Here is a 23,050-nt window from a genome sequence, read left to right on the forward strand (position 1 = left end):
GCGACCACGGTACACAATGTCCAAACTGTAGCATAGTAGCCCACGTAATTGTGTCGCAGTTCAGAATTAGCCTGTGTATATCCGGTTTTAAACAGGCTATAATGGTTTATATATTGTGTCATCTGCTGGAGTCAGTCTGTGTTTATCAAACAAACAGGCCGACATAGTTGTATCGACTGGCAAGGGGTAACTTATCTCTCATCAATAGACACTATTTGGACCTCACTTTACTAACAATCTGGTGCAGTGAGCTAATTTTGTCGTATAAAAAAATATTTAATCACTGGATACATTGTCCATAGATAAATATACCCATGCAAATATCAAACCGTTCCCTCCCTTTGGTGCCAGAAGCACGCGTGTTAATTTGTGGTGGCACACATTTATGGTTGAGCGATTCGACCCATTGGACGAGAATCGTTATCCCTCTTCTGTCATAAGATTTGATATTAAACAACAAAGGGTTGTTAGAGACAACCGTTTCATAGAACTTGTGTAAAATTAATTAATATGTCATTTTCAATGATAGATAGAAAAACAATTATGCCGCAGTCGTAAAACAAATACAATTTGCACAAAAAGACAACTAATAATTAATGAATAATAAATAACTTAGAAAACGTTTGTGGTGTGAATTTGGAGGAATCATGTTTTTCACATGGTCAACTTTATGTTGCCTGCTCCAGAGTCGCTACCCCCAGCCTTTTGTTTCTTCATGCTCAAAATGGAAAAACAAAAAATATTGTTTATCAAAATGTTTTGGATTCAGTTTTTAAATAGCTAGCAATCAATAAAATATTTATTTGTTTGAATAAATGTATTTGATGTTGCAATTTTTTTTTGATATTTCACTTTATACGTAGCGAAGCATGTACCGGGCCGCTAGTAATAAATAACTTAGAAAACAGTTATGTAAAAAGTACGAGATAGTTTTTTTTCGAATACAGGAAATACGGGTTCTCTCAAAATAAATCAGTTTTTGATGGTACCATACAAGGTATTTATAAAATATTGAGTGAAGATTTCTTTGCATTATTTACATTTATACATACAATTATAGTAGATATTATACTAGATAGCGTATTAATGTCTATATAAAAAAAGAAAAAATATACACATTGTTTGTGCAAATATAGATAACAGAATATAACACGAAGAACTAAATCTGTTTTTTAATATCGGTGACCAACGGCACCGATGGTACCCGCTTTCGGATAAAATGAATAATTCATACATTCATTGCTATCGCTTAAACTCGAAGGAACTTATTCGTACTTTAAAGACCGGCGATGTATTAAAAATTGGTCAGGTTGATTTTTATGAACTAATTTTAATAATCGTTGATAGCACTCCACTGCGATTGTCACCCTTAGATATGACATGTCAAGTGTCTCAATTACCATGGCTATTTAAGCTAAATACAACAGCGCTAGCTAGTGCTTGGTGGCAAATAAATATTACAGTGTTTCGCGAATCCTCGTATAAAGTTGACCAAATGAATTTTCCTATTTAAATAGAAGAACGTGTGCAAACACTTACCCCAACATGACCAGTCTGTAGCAGTTCTTCGCCGGAGGCGCGGAGTCCTCACACCCCTGGGGCAAAGGTGCGCTTGGCCCCGGCGACCTTTCAGGTTCCGACTCCTCCCCTACTCCCGCCCCTCTCCTACAAAGCCACGAGGTGCCGCACTTATCCCTAGCATCCTCTACTGGTGCTGCAAACTGGCATCGCCGAGGAGAGCTTTGCCTTCCACTGGACAAAGAGGACTTTAGAGGCGACGGTGGCGCCCTCACTGGGCTAGGAGATGCCCTAACTGGTGATGTGGAGACTTTCACAGGCGACGACTGCAGCGATACGCCGCCGCGGTCTGCGGTCCCGTTCAACATGGTTCACTTTAACTCATATCCATTGTCAACGCATTGCTCAGTGTGAATACACTGTAAATCTTACAATAATAATAACCTGTAAATTGATAGCACAACTCATATTGAATCTAGAGCTATACAATATTAATACGTACTTAGATGGAAATTGGAATCCTATTTTAAGAATATTGCTACACCGTTATGGAGAAGAAATGCCTTAGCCCTATGTGGCATAATAAATACGACACGAAGTTCTGTGTCGTTTAATTGAGATGATTGTGATTGGTCTAAAGAAAAATATGTGAGTCACGTGCTAGTCTCTCGACCTATTACAATAAGACGACACCGACTCTCGTGTCGTATTTTTTGCAGATTCAAAGGGGGCAGAAAACTTAATTTGTGTATGGCAAATAAACCTCAATAAGGTTCAAATAAAATAAAAATACAGCGGAATTCGACAACTAAGCGGCCATTAATAATTAAAAATAAATCTAAAACAGTTGTACGTTCTCAGGAACTTAAGTATTGTCACATGGCAATTAAGGCGGGAACACGGCTAGATCAAATAATTTCCACGTGTTGAAAAGATACCCGTGCAAGGAAGTAACATTCATGACTGCCAATTAGACGAATTACTTCAGGTGGTAGGATCTTAAACGAACGGGAACATAACTCAGGTTGAGTTAAAACTATATTTGAAATTTTAATTAGATTTTAAAAGCGCAGGTTTAATAATAACTTGTAAATATGCTGCTATGTAGACTTTGGTTGTATTTGGGAAGCATTTCAAACAACGAACTTAACATAATTTCGAACGATGAGTCTTTAATTAATAATTATCAAAAACATTATAATGAAGTCAAAAAAGCGAACCCAATAGTCCTAGGTATGGTAAAAAAACTGTAAATATAATTACTGTGCGTGCTTTAAGGCCGATAGTCGATCTTAGATTCTTTAGAAATTATATTATACTTATAGAAATAAATCATGTTTAAAGACTTCAGTATGATAGTAAACTTTATAATTTTGTATATTATCAAAATGCTGAAGTACTTACAATTTTATTTTTAGAAGTGAGAACTTATAATTGGCTTTCTGACACCTAAATTGTTGCTTTAACTAATATAATTACTAACTATTTTCCATGCTTCAAATACTTTAATAAATTACAGTTGTTTATAGTTGACAGAAATGACAAGAAAAAATGGCGTTGTATATAATTACTAGGCATTATGACTCTTAACACCTATTGTCTTAAGGTGTCAAGTCCTATGTGATTTCTCTATAGTCTTTAACGCCTATCATAGCACTTAAGCGAATGACTTGTTCCTCATTCATTCGCACAAAAATGTTTTACCAAGCAAATATTTCGCAGAAATGATAAATTGGCGAAACTCAAACAAAAAGCCTTCTCGGCCCAATATAACGCGAATGATAGCTAATGTCGTTGGTTTGTCAAAGCGACGGTAGGAAATAACGTGCACTAGCAATTTCCCGCGGCTTGCAGCGTATTTCAATATCTATATCACCTTAAAAGTATGGAATACTGTATGGAACCTCAACTGTGTTATATTTTGTACAGAAATGTAAGTATGTTGTATAATTCTTTCTACTGTCTGAATAATGAGGGCAGCCAGCCTTAGACAGGCAACTGACCCCGAAATGTGATACTTATATCCTTGTAATAAAGTTCTTAATGGATTTTAATTGTGATGCATCGTAATACACACACTCACGCCTGTCATCCCTAATATCCCTATCCTTATCCCTGTATGTGATAGCGGTTGTCGGCCATATGGGGAACAAAATTCAGATTCCCGACTAATATCAAACATTATTATTTTGCCCGACCCGGGATTCGAAGTTCAAACTCGAGACTTCAGCGAAATAGTCGCACCGAGCACGCAATACAACGCCAAAGGCTTATCATAATATAATAAACAAAAATTCACAAACAAACAAACTCTGTCAACATTTCAACACAATAAGTTTCGTTAAACAAAACAAAGACACATTCACAAAAGGGATTTCAAAGCTAATAAAAAATGCTTTTATTTTTCATATCGGAATCAGTATCGGCGTGTATGTCTGTTTATTATTTCCATTTGTTGTGTTCTGGATAGCTTCGGGGGTATTGATTAACATGCGCCTGTGAATGTGGCACGTGGGCTTCATAAATCTGGGCTTTAAAGTGGAAGAAAAATATTCTGCTCAAGTACTGACTACATAAGCTATACACACCGTATATTTATTTTTGTAAGACGTTCTAAGTTCGAATAGTGTATTGGTAAGACCGATATTCTAAATTCGAATTTGGAGTTGGGTAATTTTTAAATTTAGAGACTATTCCGCATTGATATATATGTACTACGTACTAGATTTGGCGTTGCGAACATTCACTGTATTCAACTGAACTGAATGAACTGCAATCCATTCAAACTGACTTTAGGATGGTCAATATTTACAGCTTGTGGTTGTGTACGGAGTGACCCTTATGATATAAGAACACGAATCTAAGTGTAAACCTGGATTTGAATAAAAAATATTAGTCAAATAAATAAAATTTGTTGTTATTTAAGTGAATAAATAGGTTATAAGGGACGTTTTGGTTGCCATTTTATTTCAGATTTTGAACAAATAGTTTATATGGACGTTCGTGTCTATGGAATATACGTCAATGCTGCCAACCAAACAACAAAAATTGATCAATGTTATACCGCCCTTACAACCGCCACAATTCCTATAAGCCAGGAACAGAAGTGGCAGGCATTTTATAACGCACAGTGGTGAAGCCGCGCATTTTATAACTCGCAGCAGTGATACTCGGCGAGTTTTAGGGAACACTATCTGTCTTCATCAATTTCATTAATCCAATAGAAAGATAGGAGTTGGAAATTTGAATTGTCCACTTCCCTCTAACACAACGGGAGACAAAATAATGAAATACAGAGCCATTTTAATGCAAGTATAGAGACGTTTACAACTAGAAAACTCTGTTGTAAAGCATCATGGATGATATCAATGAAATGGTTTCATCATATCAGCTGTTAGATTTGAGTAAAGTTATTTAAAAAAAATTTGTTAAACCTAAATTTTTTTTGGTAACCACTTAATGATCCCAATCTATAGATATGTAAATCCTTGTTAAAATGTTAATACATAAGACACTACACAAAATTAAGAAACAAATTGTCTATGTACAGTATCAGGAAAATATACATTGACAAAAAGTACATTATTCCAAAATCTGTCTTTAAAAATCATGTCGCTCCGAAGCTAAGTCGTTGCATGAAAGAACAAATTGCCAAAAAACATCTATAATATTAATGAGGATTTAGCCGTCCAATAGAATTTTTAATTATAATATTTCGAAAAGGCATGCTTTGTAAACGTGTCAACAAATGCTGGGGATTACCACCACGCCTTTTCTAAATTATACAATTATTACGAAAACATAATTAATTAACCGGATAAACGTTAATTTCATTAATGCGATTAAATGTAAATAGTAAGTAATAAAAACATCCGTGTAGTATGTATATGGGGACATATTGTTTAAAACAGAATGCATTAAAATAGAATATTAATGAATGAAAAATGCTGAACATTTTTAATCATAATTATGATTGATTAAATTTTTACCGTTACTAAAATAATATATATTTTCAATTACGTAAAACATTGAAACAAGAAATAAACATAACAATAATTTTATATCACAGTTTAGTCACTATAACATAAAAATAATTTATTTATTAGGTAGGTACCTAATAAATAAAGTTAGCAAACATAGGTGTATTTTATTAAACAGAGGCATAGGCGAAAGACAAAACTCATATCTGATTCCAAAAACAAATATTTTAAATTCTATTCTTTATTTAAATATTTGAATGTCGAATCTATCTTCTGATCATCTTATGTTAATGGCATCCAGCCTTTTAAGTCACTCATCCACACATTCATCTCTACTGTCATTCGCGCAACATTTTACAAATGATTCAGTCGATTACCTATAAGCTATGACTCCGATGCACATCGAGACTCGAATATTTTAACCGCAAATCGACCTGTCTGGAATTCAAAATACGTATTACGTTTAATCTGTGAACTCTAAATGCATTGTTAAACAATTAAAAATTAAAAATTCTTGAACTGGTTAAATATTTATGATAATAATATCAGCCCTATAATATATACTGGCCCACTGGTGGGCACTGGCCTCCCCTACTACTGTGAAGGATTAAGCGTTAGTCCACCACGGTAACTTAATGCATGAATTAGTAGACTTCACATACCCTCAAAATTCTTATAGAGAACTTCTAAGGTATGCAGGTTTCCTCATGATGATTTCCTTCACCGTTAAAGCAAGCGATAATTCACAAAAAAACATTTATGAAAGCAAAATTATTTTAACCGACTTCCAAAGGGAAGATCCCAATCAGATGCGTTTTCCCGGGGCTCCTGAATTGGTTTTTGTAAAACGTTTCTCAATATTACGTAAATACAAATAAAACTTGACTTCTGTAGAAAAATTTTAGACACGACATATCGCCTAATATCTCATGTTTTTTTTAATATTCGAATTTAAAAAAAACACACTGGCACTCAAATCCACCTTTCGCAAGACGAATCAACAAGGTAAATACACAATTTAATTGCATATCAATTGTCACCTAATGAATGGTACTCAGACACAAACAGATGATTACTCTTGCACAAATCTCGTACAAGTTAGGGACAGTTCAGTACGAGTTAGTACGGCGAAGTTTCTGCTAAGTCCCACCGACTTAGAAGGTAATTTATTTAACCGGAACAAGAAATACGGGATTAATTTTAACTGTTCAGTTATAAAGAGGTCATGTTTGTGTAGAAAGTAATATCTGAATACGATTTTGATAATTCTTTCAACGGAACAAGAAATATTAATTTTAAACTGTTCAGTTATAAAGAGGTCATGTTTCTGTAGGAAGTAATCTCTGAATACGATTTTGATAATTCTTTCAACGGAACAAGAAATATTAATTTTAAACTGTTCAGTTATAAAGAGGTCATGTTTGTGTAGAAGGTAATATCTATATCTGAATACGATTTTGATAATTCTTTCAACGGAACAAGAAATATTAATTTTAAACTGTTCAGTTATAAAGAGGTCATGTTTGTGTAGAAGGTAATATCTGAATACGATTTTGATAATTCTTTCAACGGAACAAGAAATATTAATTTTAAACTGTTCAGTTATAAAGAGGTCATGTTTGTGTAGAAGGTAATATCTGAATACGATTTTGATAATTCTTTCAACGGAACAAGAAATATTAATTTTAAACTGTTCAGTTATAAAGAGGTCATGTTTCTGTAGGAAGTAATCTCTGAATACGATTTTGATAATTCTTTCAACGGAACAAGAAATATTAATTTTAAACTGTTCAGTTATAAAGAGGTCATGTTTCTGTAGGAAGTAATCTCTGAATACGATTTTGATAATTCTTTCAACGGAACAAGAAATATTAATTTTAAACTGTTCAGTTATAAAGAGGTCATGTTTGTGTAGAAGGTAATATCTGAATACGATTTTGATAATTCTTTCAACGGAACAAGAAATATTAATTTTAAACTGTTCAGTTATAAAGAGGTCATGTTTGTGTAGAAGGTAATCTCTGAATACGATTTTGATAATTCTTTCAACGGAACAAGAAATATTAATTTTAAACTGTTCAGTTATAAAGAGGTCATGTTTCTGTAGGAAGTAATCTCTGAATACGATTTTGATAATTCTTTCAACGGAACAAGAAATATTAATTTTAAACTGTTCAGTTATAAAGAGGTCATGTTTCTGTAGGAAGTAATCTCTGAATACGATTTTGATAATTCTTTCAACGGAACAAGAAATACGGGATTAATTTTAAACTGTTCAGTTATAAGAGGTCATGTTTGTATAGGTTGTAATCTTTGATTATGATACGATTTTGATACTTCTTTCATAGCAGTGGTGAAAGGTTAATTTTTATTAAATTTCCCACCACTCCTTTATAATCTTATCAAATAATAGAGTTGCCAATTAATAAAAAGTAAAACAGCTGACTTGGAATTTTTCCACCATTTGCCACAGATCCACAACATTCGATCAAAGTTTTCAAAAGACTTCAATTCCAGAATATAATTTGCAATAACACTAATTCTCGACCTACGCTAAAATAAAAACTTAATAAAACAATCTCGATCTCCATTCTTATAACTTCTGCATCACAACCTACCAGAATCCATTAAACTTAACAAAACAAGCAATTCAAAGGCGTTAACTAAGTTGGATATCGAAATAGCTTCGACGTAATGCATGAGGTGTGGATAGATGACGATGCATCACGTCTACACAATTGAGTCATTGACGGCACATCGTGCGGCAACTTCGGCGATAATCAAATTTTGATTGGGTTCTATAGTTATCTTACCAATATTACACACATACATAAACACACACACAGTGAGAGAAAGAGAGACACAAAGAGACACTGAAAGTGATGCGGTGAGAAAATATATATTTGACTAGCTGACCCGACAGTCGTTGTCCTGTCAACTATGAATTTGCAGCGCGCATTCTGTTAATCGTTGAAATTAACTTTTCTTAAATTTTCTAACATTCCGTTCAACCCCCTTAATTTTTTCTTCATAAGATCCTTCTCCTGACCAACAACAAAATAATAACAAACACAACAAAAAAAATAGTGAAATCGGTCCAGCCTATCACGCGTGATGGCGTGACCAAGGGAAATAGGGATTTATTGTTATATATATAGATTAATAGTTGTTAGAAGTAAACTAGGCGAACTACGTTTTATAATTGAAAAGTAAATAATGGAAATTTTATTCGGAAGGTCTTTAGATTAATCAAACAGTCTGAAAAATATATTTCACTGGCTTACAACTAGCTTTTGTAGTTGTAAACGTCCCTATACTTGAGGTTAAGATGCCTCTTTGTCTCCCTCTATGCTATGGAAAGAAGTGGAACAATTAATATCTTCAACTTCTCCCTATCTTTCTATCGGATTAATTTTGTTCCAGGTTCAAACAAATGAGTGACTCGCGGAGCTTCAACATTCATTGTCATAATGAATGCTGTCGATCCTGGCTCACAAAAGTTGCAGTTGTGGGTGTGAAGGCGAAATAGTCTCGTAGTAGTATAAAACTAACATCTTACCGCCGTTTTCAATGAACGCTCCCAACTGCTTTTCACGATCTATCGTAAAAAAGGATTAATCACATGAAAGCTTTTTTGACATTTTTACTAATGAGTTATTTTAATTGGTCTATTTTCGGGATCGGAAAGAAGATTAAGATTGGAATCGTTTATAAAAATTGCCGTTAATCTCACAACATATATAAACACAACCTAATATGTTATTAAATGTATAACCTAATATGTTAACATTTGCATTAATTAGAACAAATTAACAATGAATTATCAGATCCGATAATCGATTTGGTTTTAACTAGACGCATCGTTAACAATGTTGGTTTCGGAACAGCGCACGGTTCAATGGGCGGCCATTGTCCCGGATATCACGTAATTATCTGTTCGACAAGTGTCAAATAATTAAAGGTTGACGCAGACTTATCGGTTCGGTAACAGTACACCGCAATAGTGTTCCAAAATACATTTACGTAAGGTATATTTTATACTCCAATGAAATGTAGATAAATTATTTGTCTACGGTTATTATTTTATTCGAAATTTGAATTTGGAATTGGCCAGTTCTAAAAATATTTTTTAATTTATCTAGCATTTGAGTGCATAAATATATTTTATTCAGCCATCTTAGGTACTTCTTAATTAAATAAATAAGCCATTCCATGAGATTGTTTTAATATAATAATTTTATACTAGGCATTCTATGAGTAAAAACTTAAAGGTTGTTAAATTTATCTACAAGCAACATTTTTCATTAGCAACAAAACCTCTTCGGCATATTTCCCCCGTTAATGAAGTCTTATTTCGTATTTTTTTAACTTAATTAAAACTTCGCGGGATCCAAATTGCACAATTATAATTTTAATCACGCAAAGTGAACTTTGTTTTTGAATAATAAATAAGGCATTACGTTATGAATGCGCCTCTTGGCTTATATCGTGACGTTTACAAATGAGTGTTTTAAAATTCAAATGAAATATATTTAGTTTTGCATGATATAATGCTGAGAATTTTTTTTCTTAGGCTGAGATGTATTAAATTATTTTCGGCTTAGATTAAGTCAGATCTTCGGATGCACAAAAATTGTTATTCTTACAGTAGCGAAGAGTGAAATTTTCTGATAGGACACCCGACACAACATAGGTACTAATAATATCAGCCCTGTATTATATACTTGCCCACTGTTGGGCACGGGCCTCCTCTACTACTTAGAGGGATTAGACCTTAGTCCACCACGCTGGCCTACTGCGGATTGGTAGACTTTACACACCCTCGAAATTCCTATAGAGAACTTCTCAGATGTGCAGGTTTCCTCACGATGTTTTCCTTCACCGTTAACGTGAACGATAAATTCACAAAGAATACACACATGATTATTTTTTTTAGAAAAGTCAGAGGTTTGTGCCCTTGGGATTTGAACCTGCCGACATTCGTCTCGGCAGTCCGTTTCACACCCAACTAGGCTATCGCCGCTGCTAGGTGCATAGGTACTAATATGCATGAATGCAGTCTGCAAATCATTCTAATGATAATTAGATTTTACAATCAGAAAAGAGAAGCCGGCAAGGATCGGGTTATATGGAACCTTCACCACTGATGTTTTATCTGTTTCACGACCTCTTTTGAAGACGGACAATAATACATACCTACCTACTTAAACATTTTGTGTCTATAAAATTGGAGATTTAAGTCAAAGTTTGTATTATACATTTATTAACGTTTACAAAAACCTTACACAGACATAGCATTGTTAAAAGTAAATAATAAACTTTATTTAAAATTATAATAAAACTTATTGATTTAAACTCATTATGTCTTGGTCAATACATAATAAAAAAAAAACACCACAAACTTTCTCACCTACATTATTAAAAGATCCTTACGCAGCTCCATAAACCAAAACTAGTCCATCCCAGGCCCCTAATAAATCTACAATGACCTTGTACTTGGACACAATAAGCGATTTTTCGCCGAACCTTTCCACTAAGTGTGCTCATAGACACTTCATGTCTATAGGCACTCGTATCCTGGCGGGTTATCGCAATTTCATACAGGGAATAGCTTACACGACACTGTAATTTAGATAGTGCCTTAATAATGTTAAGGTTTAGATTGCTTTTTGTCATAGTTGGGATGAGCGACGGGCTGACTAAACTAGGGCTCGGTTTTGTATGATTTAGATAGCGTAGATGGGTTTGCTACGTACGAACTATTTGATATGTCCTTATATAATAAGTGATTTTAAATCATGTACTTGTTTAATTACTTTTGTTGTTGACTGTATAAAAAACAATGTTTCCGAACACGAGAATACGCTCTTAGCCTTATTTTCTTAGTATAACTGATAGTTGTGATAGAAACATTTTGGGATTATTAAAGTGCGCTAAACAAACTCAACGTTTATTAAACATTTGCCTATGGTTTCGCCCGTGGTATAAAGATTTATCGGGATAAAAAGTAGCCTACAAGACTAATTAGTTAGTTTCCTATTAAAAAAAAAACAGAACAAAATCGATTTAGTAGTCTCAGATATTAACGCGTTTAAATAAACAAACTCTTTAGCATTATATAATAGTATACTGAATAAGTTACATCCAAAATAAATAAACCCTACAACGGAAACCAATTAACTCATGAATATTCAGAATACACAAAAATACAAACATCCGATATCAACAAAAACACATTAATATTATCGATAGAACGAAAAATGTATAGAGGCATTAAAACAATACCAATCCATACACACAAATAAACAGGGCGGTTTAACACAAGTTTTAATTGACTCGTTTAGTGCCCACACTCTACGTAGAGTAGGAAATCCCAAATGAATATACAAGCATTTCATATTAGTAGGTATTGGGAATGCCTCAGTGTACGACTACCACTGTGAGGTATTGGGTTTGAATCCCCGGTCGGAGAGTTATACGGTTTTGTGCGCAGTATCAGCCCGGAGAGAATGGGGCTCGAATCCTATCATTTCATGGGATGGTACATAAAAAGCAAAAAATGGTCTTACTTTCGGTCATAAATACACGTACATACACCATATTAATTTATAAAAAAAAAACTAAGACTTGGTTTTTTGCCGACAATATTTGTTATTCATGAATAATTTTTGTAAAGACAAATATGGGATTTAATTTAACACAGTGACAAAATAACCCTGTACATTATAACCCTTACCGACAAAGCTAAATTGATCAGAATAAATCAAACATATGAAATGCGAGCATTAAAAACATCAGAGCCACTTAAATAATAGCTAAGGGTAATAGCTTACCAACTCATGCATTATTCGTAAGAACAGGTAATGGCCCGTCCACTCCAAACTACGGAGTTCACCGTTTTCATCGCGTACAGATCAAATAAGTTCTTTTAGTATTATTGGTTTCATATTTGTATATTTTGGGGGTTTGGATTGTGTAAATAATATGTATGGTGCCACCAGAAAGTCATGTCGCATCAGCTTTTTACAGAAAAGTTCCGTTGTAAATATGTCTAGGTTGATGTAGAGAAAACTTTTGGTATTATATCCTTAAATAAAGAAATATATTTTTTTTAATCTTTAATTTAATTTAAATTCAAAGTAAATAGGAACGAAGACTGACCAACCAAATAATGATACTTAAAATCCTTACATATAAAACAAAGTCTCCCGCCACGTCTGTCTGTCCGTGGACGTGATAAACTCACAAATTACCCAATTGATTTCAATGAAATTTGGTATGGAGATAGTTTGAGACCCTAAGAAATACATGCGCTACTTTATATCCCGGAAAAATGTATAACGGGATTTTTATCCCAGTGAAAGTTCATGCGGGTAAAGCCGCAAGCAAAACTAATACTAAATTAAAAACATTCAGAAAATTTAGTTTTAAATCTTTAGGTAACACATTTTTCTCCTTAATTTAGAAAAAAAAATATGATCCGAAATACTAAGGACGCTCCGAAGAAGCGCGCACGTCACGAAAAATAATTTCGATAGCGACAGATAATTTATTTCTGACGACACCTGTCTCGTCGCGGAATTAAATATTATCGCAGGAGGTGATTCACATTAATTTACTCTCACGTCTGTCTATTACTTTATTCTGTTCATAAATATGATCACTGATGGTAGGTCTCTCATATGTGAGAATCCACCTGGGTAGGTACTACCGCAATGTCTATTTCCGCCGCTAAGCAGTAGTGTGTAGTCACTGTTGTGTTCCGGTTTGAAGGACATTGTAGCCAGTGTAACTATTGGACATAATGAGGCAACATCTCATGTCTCAAAATGGCAAGCGCGGTGGAATACCAAACAATGCTTTGTAATTCAAGGTGTTGGATGGTGATTCTGTTTATACGCGGTCGTGTCGCTTACCATCAGGCGAACGATAAGTTCGTCTCGCCATTAAAAGCAATAAAAATTAAATAAAAAAATGTTATAATAAACTATGTATTATATTATAGTTATTTAGTTACTTATGTTATACCACGTTTGTTCCCCACCTAAATGTTACGTTCCGGAATCAGCCTGTGTATATCCGGCTCCAACAGGCCGGCACCATTGTGTAGACTGGCCAGGGGCAATCATCTCTCGTCAGTGGACATTCTATTGGACTCCACTCGCCTTAACATCAGACGCAGTGGGGTCAATTTATCCTGTACGTATAAAAAAATCTTCCTTACAATGCTACAAAAGAGAAGATTATGTAACAAAAGTAAAATTAGTCTACAATATGACTTAATTTATGTTATATATAAATAGCCCTTTGCGCTACCTTTTTAAAAGCGTAATCCATTTATTATGCAAATCAGATATTATGCAAATCACGTTAGATTTAACCTAACACATTCAAGTACCATTTCATCCCAAATTCGTTATCTCAGAGTTTTTAACATAAATATTATGAAAAACATCCCTTTTCTTATTACTGAGAGAGTCCCTTAATAATATCTTTAACGACAATTTTATGATTATGTTCCATGGGACATGAAAAGATAATTTTCAAGCAACTTTACTGACAATATGGTTCATAAAAGCGTAAAAAATATCGTAATATTTTATTCTCTAGATTCGTAATAGTTGTACCCGCGACTTTGTTTGCGCTATTTTATCTATAGTGGTACGCAATAATGCGGATACTCGGTAATATTTTATCGTTTTGTATTGCATTACATTGTACTGTATTGCACTGCATTGTATTGCATTTAATTGTAATGTATTGTATTAGGTATACTGTATTGTATCTATTGAACGAGAAAATTGCATACTGACTCCTGCCGGCAAGTCAGGCCGGCATAATTGTGTCGGCTGGCAAGACATAATCATCTCTGGCCAGTCGACTTATTTTTTGACATTATAAACAGAGACCACTGTTCAAATCCATTGAGGTTAAATAACAGAATTCTTTACAGTAACAACGTTTTAGAAACTATGTCCGCAGAGAAAAAATGTAATTCTGAAAATAAATAAGCATAGGACCTATACAAAGGCCATTTGCGAATACTTTCTTGACCAAATTGAAAACAAAATTCAATCAATTTAGAAACGATAAAAGTCACTACTAAAACAAATATTGTCACAACCAAAAATGAAAGTTGGTAGACGTATCGACACGGGACCGCCAGGGGAAATCTAATGTTCGGAAACAGGTGAACTTACCAAATAATTTGATTTGCCAACTCAATCGTATTTACAGCGAAGGGGGCACGTATTTAAGTTGTTGGTTATATTTTATACTGCGGGATTTGAAGAGACAATAGTTGAATTGTGATGTATATATGTTGGAATAGTCAACATAAAAAGTCTTAGTTTGGTGACTGGTTATACGATATTATTGAATCATTCATCAGTCGACATTCTATTGGAGCCGACTTCATTTACCGTTAGGTGCAGTGGGGGTCACTTTGCGCTTTCCCTATAAAAAAGGTAAACTCGAGTGAAGAAAATCAAAAAACGCAGCTATTCATTCAACTAATCTACCTATAGGTGACTACTACTCACATAATGCAGTCCCAGATACTTGGCATAATCCTAAAAAAGGCACTGACGAACAAATGCATAAATTTTCCTGAACTTTCACTATGTCAACGCTATCTTAAGCATGCTTTTAGGAATAATTGATTAATGTCATTATGCACTTTTAATGGCTCGATAAGACAACTAATCTAGCAGTAAATTCACGAATATTTATTGTTCCTACCACGTAGAGGCCCACCTCCCAATGAATTTTGCATCTATGAACTTTTAGCGACTTTCTAATAACAGCAAATTTTAAATTCTACTGGTGCTGGTGGTAGGTCTCTCATATGTGAGAGTCCGCGTGTATAGGTAACACCAAAATTTGTATTTCTGCCGCCAAATAGCAGTGTGTAGTAATCGTTGTATTTTGGTTTGAGTGACATTGTAGCCAGTGTAACTACTGAACATAATAAGACATAACATCTCATGTCTCAGGACAGCGAGCGCAGTGGAATAAACAATACTTTGACGAACGGCAAGCTCATCTCGTCATACTAAGCATTAAAAAAATAACTTACCAGGCCCCTTATAATGCCACAAAATACGCGACTAGGAAGTCGATGTCATTTATTTTAATGTTTTTAATTAGTGAAGAGACCAATTCGTCAGTCACGTGTTAGTCTCTCAACCAATAATAATAAAACGACACGGAATTGTGCCGTGTTTTTAGCACATTCCAAGCACGCATGTCTCTCGACTTGTAGAGAGTTGGTGTTAACTGTCATTTTATTAACGATATTACTACTAGATATTGGAATCAACAATATAGCCAGTTATAGTCGGCTATGTCTATGCCATCTTATGTTTCTGGGTGACGAGAGCAGAACGCTGGTATGCATAGCTTTATAGATCAGTACTGTGAACTGCCGCATAGCGCCTTGTAAACCAAACTTCTGCTGTTTCTATATTAACGAGTAATCTTCTCGGTTCGTCATGTGCATAAAAAAAATTGCCATTTACACAACAATGCGTAGGCCGTACATTATATATGTGACTTTTGGGCATACTTATATATTTGACTCGAATAATGAATGCGAACGTATAGTTTGCGAGACGAGCCAACCGCTAATAATTCTTTGCCGGCAAATGTATGGATCCCCAGAGTAAAACCGTTGCCACAGCTCTGTTAATACAAAACCACATGCAGAAAATAGTGTTATAAGATACATTTTAAAGGTCTTACAAGCCTATATATATTTCTGTTTGCGAGCAAATTAGCAGTCTCCATGTGCGTATTGGATATTAGATTGGTGCGACCTTGGATATTTGTAACTTTAATCTCATTGCCATACGAAAAAGAGTAAAATATAAAAAAAATTAGATCTTGAACATTCTATTCTCAACTTTGTTTATCGTTAATATGGATCAATTTTCTTTTTTATTACCTCCCAACAAGGCGTCGAAAGAATGCTGAAGATTACTTACATGAGAACGAAAATTCAAACCAATTCCATACCAATCACACTACGTTCTCGTAAAATCAAAATTTCATCTTTCGTATCAAAGGTCGCACTGTAAACATAACGATTATCGTCCTTTGAGATTGTCATCAGAAGGGTCGCTCGGACCCGCACGTGACGGGTTGCTGTGACGTAAAAACTCGTCATGGTTCTTGGGTGCGTGTTAACCCTGTGAATGCGTACGTGAGATCGGGATACTAATTTCGCAGATCCAATTGGTGTTTTTATGTAGTTGACGAAGGAACTTTAACCTAACAGCCAATATTGGACAATTTATTATACCAATTTTTAAAAACAATATTCGAGATACAAGTTTTTTATATGATCTTTATAACGTAATGTTATGCTAAAACCTTTAATTAAAAAGCGGCGATAGACTTATTGGGAGTAGAACGGAAAGCCGTTACGAATGCCCGCCGCGCAGGTTCAAACCCAAGGACACGCAAATCTGACTTTTCTAAAGTTTTGTGTGTTTTATTTATGAATTATCGCTTGCTTTAACGGTCAATGAAAATATGGTGCGGAAACCTTCATATCTGAATTCTCCATAATAATTTCGAAGGAAAGTAAAGTCTACCAACCCGCGCTAGGCCTGCGCGGTGGACTAAGACCTAAACTCTTTCAGTAGTAGAGGAGGCCAGTGCCCAACAGTGGGACAGTATATAATACAGGGCTGATATTATAATTAACTTAAACAAAATTACTTTTTCTTTTGTAGATATTAAAGTGTATGTTTAGTTTTAAAACATCACGAAATTTATCGCTTATTACTTTAACCTTTACAAAGTAAAACGAAACTTCAATCTCAAACTTGCATGAATTAAGAAAACTTATTTTTAGTATTCGCCATATTTTCGTTACAATTTTATCGGTAAAAGAAATTCCAAAATTAAATATTCTCCGATATAAAACTAGATAATGCGACGGAATTTTTTATATTGTTTTTCTAAGCAGAATGAGCTAAGGAATTTGAGACCGTACAGCCCGAGGCGAATAAAATATTAATCTCAGGTATCAATTTCTTTCTAATAAATACCTCTATGAATGTATAAGAACAAAGGAAGCCAGAATACTTAGAAAATCAATAATAAACCAGAATAAGTATTATTTTTATTAGTGGAAAATTCTAATTAGGCCTTCGTTACCCACAACTGCACTAATCTGGCTGTTAGTTTTCCAATAATTGTAAAAATAAAATATTCGAAATATATATTTAGAGATCTTGTCATTATTTTAAGTCGAATAACGATCGTCATATTACAATTTTTATTTATTTAAATATTTATAGAACGTTGGAGGAAGCCTTTACTCTCCAGGAAGGGTCTTCAAAAATAATATATATAAGTACATACTTAGTAAATTGAATAAAAAGGTAATAAATAAAGGCTTCATTATTATTATTTAAATGTTAATACTCTATTAATTATTTACGCAAACATTAGACTTCATGCATTTCGCGGAAACTTACTCCAAACTTATATTGTTAACAACTAGGAAACACACTTATGAATATTATATTACTTTTAATAGCACCTGTATTGTGACCTAAATTCAAAACCCGTAATAAAAAAATACTATCATTTTATTGAGTGGTAGAAAGTGCGAAATTACCTCATAGTTCATTATTAGTTAGACAACAATCAAGTTGTTTAAAAAAATAAAATAAGCAAGAGACAAAAACAAACACACGCAGATTAATCTTATTAAATAAATCGGATCTCAAAAGACTGGCAGCCAGACTTGAAAACACTGCGTGCTCATACTGCGTAGATCGAACCGTCAACAGCTAAAAAAAATTAACGTTGTATAATTATAAAATGTAGGTAAATATCGTAACTTTGACTTGCTGATGACCAACACCTCAGTTCGTCCCGCGACCATGAAGGCTTCAAAATCTCGGGAGAAAATAGTAATATAAATAACAAGCGATAAAATCCGTAAATAATTTTATAACAATTTCTAAAATTCACGTAAACATAAGAAATTAGAAACCAAAAAATAATTTAACATACCTACATATATACTAATTAAAATTAAATTTTTCTTTTTGTATATATTTTGTTTATGTACTTATCTAACATAGCTAACAATTTTATATTACAAACATAAAAACACGTTGAATTTAGAACCTCCTAATTTTTTGAAGTCAGTTAAAAATAAAAAGTTTGAACCCTAAGTCCAACTCTTCTAAATTGCCGAAGCTAACTACTCTGCTGTAAAATAAAATAAATACGATATAATTGGAGTTAAGGGATGATCTTCAAGTACAAGGAAAATCTTTTAGGTCACACAGCTTACCGGATTAGCCTAACCTTCACAAAACCTCCATTTTGCGTTACCTAACACATTTTACGTTCTATTTTTAGACTGACCCGTATCAAGTTATAAAAAGATTTTGGGTTTGAAGATTGGCCCTTATTGTCAAGGAATTTCAATTATTCACAGATTTCATTTACCTCATCAATCAATCAATAATTCGTACTAATATTAGACTCAAATTGTACATTCAATTTATCATATCCGATAACTGATTCTAATGAATATCTTTACGTAAAACACAAACGTCACTTCTTAGATGTGATGTATTATTTTTTTTATTGCTTGAATGACGAGACGAGCTTACTGTTCGCCTGATGGTAAGTGATACGACCGCCCATAAACAGCAGAAACACCATCCAACACCTTAAATTACAAAGTATTGTTTGGTATTCCACTGCGCTCGCCATCTGAGATATGAGATGTTAAGGCTTATCTTTCAACAATTTTCAAACCGTTTCTAAAGAGGAAATGTTTTATAAACGAGACATATTAAAAATCCGAGCGTCAGTAACCTTTTCTGATTCAATGAAGCTGAAATAGAAAGGTAGCAGAAGGGGCGAATCGCGATACCGAAAAAAAAGTGTTGTTAGATATCTCACAAGCGTAGGTAATATTATGGTATTTTAAGGCTTGCGTCAAAGCAGCAAACGTACACAGTTCGATGCTAAAATTAGTAATGAATACGATAGATTGTTGGTACGGCATGAATATTAAACTTGTATGACTGCTTCGGTGGCGTGGTTGTATTAGGTGTGGAACGGCCGCTCTTAGGTCTCGGCTTCAAACCGTGGGCTGGAAAAGTGATATTGGGCCTTTTTTCTATCAAAAAAGCGGCGATAGCCTAGTTGGTTGTGGAACGGATTGCCGAGACGAATGCCCGCAGGTTCAAATCCCAAGGACACACACCTCTGACTTTTCTAAAAAAATATGTGTGTATTCTTTGTGAATTATCGCTTGCTTTAACGGTGAAGGAAAACATCATGAGGAAACCTGCATACCTGAGACATACTATTAGGAATTTTCGAGGGTGTGTGAAGCCTAACAACCCGCACTAGGTCAGCGTGGTGGACTAAGGCCTAATACCTCTCAGTAGTAGAGGAGGCTCGAGCCCAGCAGTGGGACAGTATATAATACAGGGCTGATATTATATTATTATATTATCTTTCAGCCCGGAGTTGAAGTTTTTTGTGCCTAATATTGGGTCTTTCTTGGGAGTTTGGAGTTTGTGCCGTATATGGAAATAGGCTTGCTTCGCATTGCATTATAAGAAGGGACCCATACATGGAAAAGTGAATGCTCTATAGCACCTCTGTACCCCTTCAGGGATAAAGACGTGATTTGTGTTTGTTTTTGGTGTGTTTATTATTTCAAAACAGTAAAATGCGCCTGTGGCCACATGTCAGCATAACCACGTTGAAGAATAATCTTTAACAGTAATAAAAAAATATATATACTTTATTTATCAGGCAGGAGAACAAACTTGCACTTATGATACGTCAAAACAAGTTATAATAATAGTTATTATTACTAAATTACATTTAAATCAATTATATAACTACGAACATTTAACTTAGGGATACAATTTTTAAAACAAGCTCAAGGTAATCCAAAGTAGCCAGTTCGGGCTGACAGGTAAAGCGAAATAACAAGACAACGCGTCGCGATCTTCGCCGATAAAGACAATATGACCCTACCTTAGCAAACCTACCAACCTTTCACTAGCTATCTTAGTGATGGCTATCTAAAGAAGAAAGACAGAAAGAAACTCCGGGCTTATTTATTTGTGATCAATTGTCTTTTTTTTTAAGTCCTTTGTATACAAAATCACTTTTATTATAATATGTTATATAAGCTGGTACAAACTCATCACCAATAATATAGAATAAGTTCTATGAAAAACCTAGACATGCAACGTACGTATTATATTCGATAATATTTGCTGGTGGTACAATATATTTTATATCCGTCCGGATAGCAACCTGCGTACACAAGGTATTAAAACCCGCTATAGTAGCCCATGTGTGTCGCGTTCCGGGATCAGCCTGTGTATATCCGGTTCCAAGAGGCCGGCATAATTGTATCCAGTGCTGAAGGGTGGACAGTGGACATTCAATTGGATCCCACTCCACTTACCATCAGGTGCAGTGGAGTAAAAGTGCCATTTCCTTACAAAAAAAAATATGTTAGTTACTAGTACATGTAAGTGCGTGTATGAACTATAAAATGGTCTCCATGGACTCAGCCCCTATTCCACCCCTTAAGTAAACGCCCCTCGTCAAATATAACTCGACCAAATACAAAAGTCACACTGTCAATTAAACTTCCAAATAAAATGACAATAAAACGACTACTACCTACAATAGCTGCATAATACCTTAACCAACACACTTAAATATTGTAAACCCTTCATTTTTAAACGTATATATCCCACGAGACAGCGGCAACGTTATCGCGAAAATGTAAACACCAAATTAAACTGATAATATTTTTATCAATTCTTCGTACAAAGTTATGAATTTTCACGGTTCCTAACTTTTTTACGTATCGCGTGCGTAGTAGATAACGTTTGATGCCTAATTGTAAATATTTTATCCAAATTTTAGCTTTTACCTTTGTAGTTTATTTGTAGTGTCATGTATTTTTCACTTATAAAAACGTTAACAAAACTTAAACGTAAACATCGAATACTTAAGCTGAAACTTAGGCTCAAACTTTCCTATATAGGGTTGAATTCCAAGAATACCACTAAACGTTACATCTTATAAACTCGAGAACGTCTAAAACATATACCTTGTACTCGACCTTGTAACACGAGTAAATTGATCTAAAGTATTATCACGCAGTTATTCAGAAGGTACAAAGAGCTAAAATTATTATTTAATGCATTTTTTTCTGATTTTGATATGTACACAGCAAAGTGACCCCACTGGACCTAATGGTAAGTAGGGTCCAATAGAAAGTTGACTGACGAGATATAATTACCCCTTGTCCGTCGACACGATTATGCCGGCTTGTTGGAGCTGGATATACACATTTCGATGTCTTGACATTAGCGTAAACATAAGAAATCATTAAAAACTTCTCGCTTATTTCAGAATAATCATACTAATACTGAAATTGATTTCGCACGTAGACGAGTATTGGAGGAAGCGATCATACATTCATAAGGGAAAGTGGCTGACACCGCAACGGTAAATCCACGATACAATCGCGTATCAAAGAGGGCTTAATGGAATTTTGGATTCCCTGTGGTGTTAAATCATAATTATTAAATAAAACTAAATTTTATTATGACTCAAAGCATTGCCCGTCACTCTTTTAAATACAGGAATAAACTTGTATTTTATAATAAATACAGATAATAAAACAAAAATACCGCAGAGGTTAGTCATTCTGGTAACAAACAAAAACATTTTTATAATCTGCTTAGGGCATCGATTAGGGTTAATGATATGAAATGAGTAGGAAAATATCACCAAACTATTAGTAGGTAAATCATAACCTACGAGTATACGACCCCTTGTCAACAAAAAAAAACAAACACCTCGAATTCAAGACCTCCTTTTTAAAGACAGTTAAAAAGTAAACGTTCTTATTTCAAAAATCGCAAATACTCAGCGAAGTCTCGAAGCTATTAGAGATGTTATTATAAATATGTACATAATATTTGAATAGTTTTGAAATGCAGCTATCTTAAGACCGAGTTCTAGAAATTTCAATAATGTTGACCAAGCAGCTTTTCTCGTAAGCCGTATATTAACATCGCAACGGGAATATAACTGGTTATATTTCATTTTGTTTATTTTTATACGTTTATTCAAATTAGTTTTATCTGCAACGTAATTGACTACCAAATTTGTACATTATGCACCAAGTTAGCTGATACTTTGCCATACAAATTTTGTCTCTGTGGTCTAGCAGTAGCAGTATATGATTGGGTCATGGGTTCGAATCCCAAGTGACATAACAATTTTTGCTCAGGCTGGATCCCAAAGGCGAGGCTGATCTGTGCCGACGATAAGTCGTAAAAACTATAACGGACAACCACGTGATTCTAGAGGTTCATTTTGAGGTACAGCTTAAAAAGATTCTAAGAATTCCTTCCAGAATACTATTATATAATGGAGTTTCTCTAATTAACTTTACCCTGCATAACTTACAACGAAATTATTTGTACATTTTACATAATTCATTGTTAGTGCTAGACATTCAG

General features: G+C 34.2%; 1 protein-coding gene across 1 annotated transcript in view; it reads right to left on the bottom strand.

The window, feature by feature from the left end:
- Nucleotides 1–1,908, bottom strand: part of LOC115449035 (GTP-binding protein Rhes) — a 47,536-nt gene extending 45,628 nt beyond the window's left edge. Inside the window, exon 1 of the mRNA XM_030176724.2 lies at nt 1,540–1,908. Coding sequence (XP_030032584.1) covers nt 1,540–1,886 — 347 coding nt within the window. The 5' untranslated portion in view covers nt 1,887–1,908. The remainder of the gene's footprint in view (nt 1–1,539) is intronic.
- Nucleotides 1,909–23,050: the final 21,142 nt, after the last annotated feature.

Source organism: Manduca sexta, chromosome 15 (genome assembly GCF_014839805.1).
Source record: "Manduca sexta isolate Smith_Timp_Sample1 chromosome 15, JHU_Msex_v1.0, whole genome shotgun sequence".
NCBI lineage: Eukaryota > Metazoa > Arthropoda > Insecta > Lepidoptera > Sphingidae > Manduca > Manduca sexta.